Genomic DNA, 3901 nt, shown 5'->3' on the forward strand with positions numbered 1-3901 from the left:
AAAATGAGGAAGAATTTCCCCATAAATGTGCAGCAGTGAAGTCAGAGGACGATAAAGTGGAGCTGTTTGTTCCACGCAGCTGTGGCAGAGCGTGAGCTGATCTCAGTAACACGGGCTGCACAGTCACTCTCCAGGCGCGATGGACGCGCTGGATGTGCTGAAAACAGAAGAGTGTCGTCCACTCCTCTGCTAAACAGTTACATGCAGAAACAAAGGGAAAGAGTCCTCATGACTCCCAGTAAAACCAAACGCTTCATAACACTGCATCTCACAAATGATAGAAGCTGAATGTGAACAAAACGACATCACAAATAAAAAATATAATCCTCATGGTGATAAATGTGTTTAATCTGAATAAATGCAGCCTGTTCGTGACCTCGGTTAAGAACAGGCTGCGAGCGCCGGGGTCACAGCTGGACGCTGAGATAACAACTCGGACTGAGAGACGCTTAAAAGAAAACACACAACAGGAAGACATCATTTGTCACGATGAAGTGCTGAAAGTCTTTCACTTCACCTGTGTGGACGGCTGAAGCTCCGCCTCCTATCTGCTGAGACCACAATAAGAAAACCAAGAAAGCTCTGATTGAGTGTAAAGTGCAGTGGTGGATTCACATTTCTCCGGTGGTTTGGAAAAACAGCAGCAGTGACACATTAGTGTTTTCCAACCGCTGCTGAGGAGCCCGTCATTACCCAGCATGCACTGCTGCTCTGCTGTGTGATTTCAGTCCAACACAAACATGTTTCAATCAGCTTTAATCACTCAGCAGAGCTCTGAGGCCCTCAGCGCGGTCTGCAGGCGGGGATCATCGTACCCACACTGTCACCAGAGTCTCTGGACCACGGCAGTAATGGAAACTCTGCAGCCACAAAGCATTCTGGGTGGTCGCGAGTCTTTAACTACACCTAATGCCTCCACTTAAAGGACAAGTCCCCGTTTTTAAGCATGAACTGAATGAATGATGAGGGAAGCTGCTTTTATAGGACGGTAGAAAGTCACAGCTCTGCTCCTACAGAACGGGCTCGTTTCTTTGCCTTTGTGGATGACGCAGTTCTGCTGTTTAAAATTAAGACAAGTGCAAGTGCATTAGCAGCAGCACACTGCTGCGCACACAGGGCTGCGCACACAGGGCTGCGCACACAGGGCTGCTGCTGCTGATTATAAAACATAAGAAAAGAAAATATGTCTACAAAAAGGCAAGAAGACATTTTTGCACTGTCCATAAGTTTAGTTTTTCGCTCAGCAGTGTGACTGTTTGCGTCTGCTGGTGAATGCCTGCACCATCAGGACACAGGGTAAGGAGCTGGTCAGGTGGGAGGAGCTCAGAGGGGGACGGTTCCAGCTTCTGACCAGGACTCCTCCTGAGCGCCTCCTTTGTGAGGCACTGAGGCGTGTCCAGATGGAATTATGGAGACGTTTGGGTGTTTCTCAATTCAGAAGATAAAACTTTTCAGGGACACAGTCATGAAACAGCCAATGCTTCCCCGTTACATCACCAGCTGTGCTCGCCCTTACACCAGCAGCACAAAGTGCAGCTTAATACACACAGCGACTTAAAGCACTTTTAAAAACACATTTGAACCACTAGACTGATGTAAAACTGAAACTGAGGCTGATGTCTGACGAACGTGTCGATAAAAGAACCTCTGGTGCCATCTGGTGGTCATATAAGGAACTACAGGTCAATGACTATTTGGTAAGAGACAGATTTAGAATTAATTTATTAATATTATATTATTAATTAAAGGCAAAGAAAACAGATGGATGGATTATTACATCTGGACTCTGAATACAGTGTGTAATAAAAAATAGATTAGATAACAGTAGAAAGCTTAAAATAACAGGCAGTTCTTCCTCCCGTCCACTGAGGACGAGTAAACAGTCACACTGCAGGAACCATGGCACGCAGCACTGCAGCTCTGCCCTCTCTCTCTGGGCTCAGGACCAAAGCAGGAGGGTGAGACATGCCCACTGGAGCAAAATCACAGCAGGTCCTGTTAGGCCTGTAACAACACTGCTCTGCTGACTGAAGAAATAGAACATTTAGGGACTTGTACAGCTGTGTCATGTCAGATCGTCCACAATTAATTTTTATGTGATATCAAAATATCTGTTACTGCTGTAGCAAGGCCTTGTGCTCAAGTTCTCTAGGACACGCAACAGCGAGACGATCCTGGGACAAAAGCCACGTCGGCCTCTGATGGTGATTTAGCATCAAAAAAAGGGAGCAACTGTGAGAAATGAGGAGCTGGTGATGTGACCCACATATGAATAAACATCATTTTTGTCCATAGCATCAGAAATATAATTACTGCAAATGAAACATCATAATCTAATTTTGAGGGTATGAATGAGAAAGATTTTTACTGTATTAATCATCAGAAGCTTTTTTCATCTGAGCTGTACTTCACTTCCTACAGGTGAGCTGGAGTCACTACAGCCGGCACTGAAAGAGCTGGTTTCCACCATCATCCTTCTTCATGAGGATGCGAGCCAGAGATCTGGCTTCAGTCAGCACACAGGCACAACTCCAAACGGAACGATAGAACGATCGGCCGTTTTTTCTGCTCATCACTGCGCTCTAAAACTCACTGTCACACAACAAAAACAGACCCTGCTGTCATTCAAAACACCACAGAAGGAAAAGACCCAACACACAAAATCCAAAGTCCTCCATGGAGTCAGACTTTCCTGCACATCAACCAGAAGCACTGCTTCACGAACCATGAAATTCATGTTTTAATCAGATCAGCTCCAGACTGAACGTGGAGCATTTCCACCTTCCAAAGCTCCACGGCGAGCTAGTGCTGTGTGATACTGCAAATGTAGATGCCGAGTAGATAAAGAGCCAGTACTGCTGATACCAATACTTTTAACTCATGAACGCAGATGATGTACAAGAGAGCAGTGTGCTATGATTTATGAGATCTACTTACATTAAACTTAGCAGATAGAAACAAAGTATCGATCCTATCGCACTACTATCGAGCCGATACCAATACCAGCTTTAGTATCGACACTATCGATACTTGGATCGATCCGTCCACCTCTACAGGAGCCGAGAGGAACCATGTCAATCATTGTTGAATATTGTTATTATGTTACCGCTGATCGGTCAGAAAACTTCCCGTTTCACCTCCAGCTGAGCCACATGGACATCAAGCTTACTTATTTTGAGAACAAATGAAAGAAAAACTCCGTTTCCGCCTAAAGTCGGTTTATTGCAGTCTGGTTGTGGAGTCATCACTTTACCGTTTACGTGAGTAATCGATCACGCTCCGTGCAGCCGGCAGTTTTATGATGAAACCTCGCTAACGCACGCTTACTGAGGCGTTAGCATTAGCAGCCGTTAGCACAGAGCCGGCCCACGCCCCTGAGCGTGAACGCGCCCGTGCACAGAGCCGGGACCGGGCCCGGTGTTAGCGGACACTCACCAGAACCACCAGGCAGTCGGTACTGACCGACGGCAAACCCCAGTCTCCTTCCCAGCAAAACAACTCATCGGGCGCCGCCATCTTCACCCCGGATGGTGACCTCTCACACCGGAAGTAGCTATCAAATGAAGTCTTTTGTAAAAACGCATTTCAAAGTAAAAGCATTAATAAAATGTTTTATTTTTCGATCCAGAGAAGTAATCCGTAGAGAAGAACAAGTACTTATCATCAGCACCACTAGCAAAACTCAGGGTGAGGTCATGTTTTTTTTTGTTTTTTTTAAATTAAACTTTATTTACAAACAACAGTATAACATACAAGGCACCGTCATTAATCCGATTATGTTACATCCTCGGTTGAGCATTATAGCAAAACAAACAAACAAACAAAACGAACAAAAAAACCAAAAACAACAACAATAAGCACAAAGTTAAAAGAGTTAGCACAAAAAGAAAGAACAGTCATT

The 3901-nt window shown here is 45.0% G+C and overlaps 1 protein-coding gene across 1 annotated transcript in view; it reads right to left on the reverse strand.

Annotated features, from left to right (window-relative positions):
* The window catches only part of mtx1a (metaxin 1a), a 12841-nt gene extending 9307 nt beyond the window's left edge, over positions 1-3534 (reverse strand). Inside the window, exon 1 of the mRNA XM_085366001.1 lies at positions 3436-3534. Within this exon, the coding sequence (XP_085222127.1) occupies positions 3436-3516 (81 nt within the window). The 5' untranslated portion in view covers positions 3517-3534. The remainder of the gene's footprint in view (positions 1-3435) is intronic.
* Positions 3535-3901: the final 367 nt, after the last annotated feature.

Source organism: Diplotaxodon limnothrissa, linkage group LG11, assembly GCF_057381915.1.
Source record: "Diplotaxodon limnothrissa isolate DT_005_m linkage group LG11, D_limnothrissa_male_GT1.1, whole genome shotgun sequence".
In the NCBI taxonomy this organism is placed as follows: domain Eukaryota; kingdom Metazoa; phylum Chordata; class Actinopteri; order Cichliformes; family Cichlidae; genus Diplotaxodon; species Diplotaxodon limnothrissa.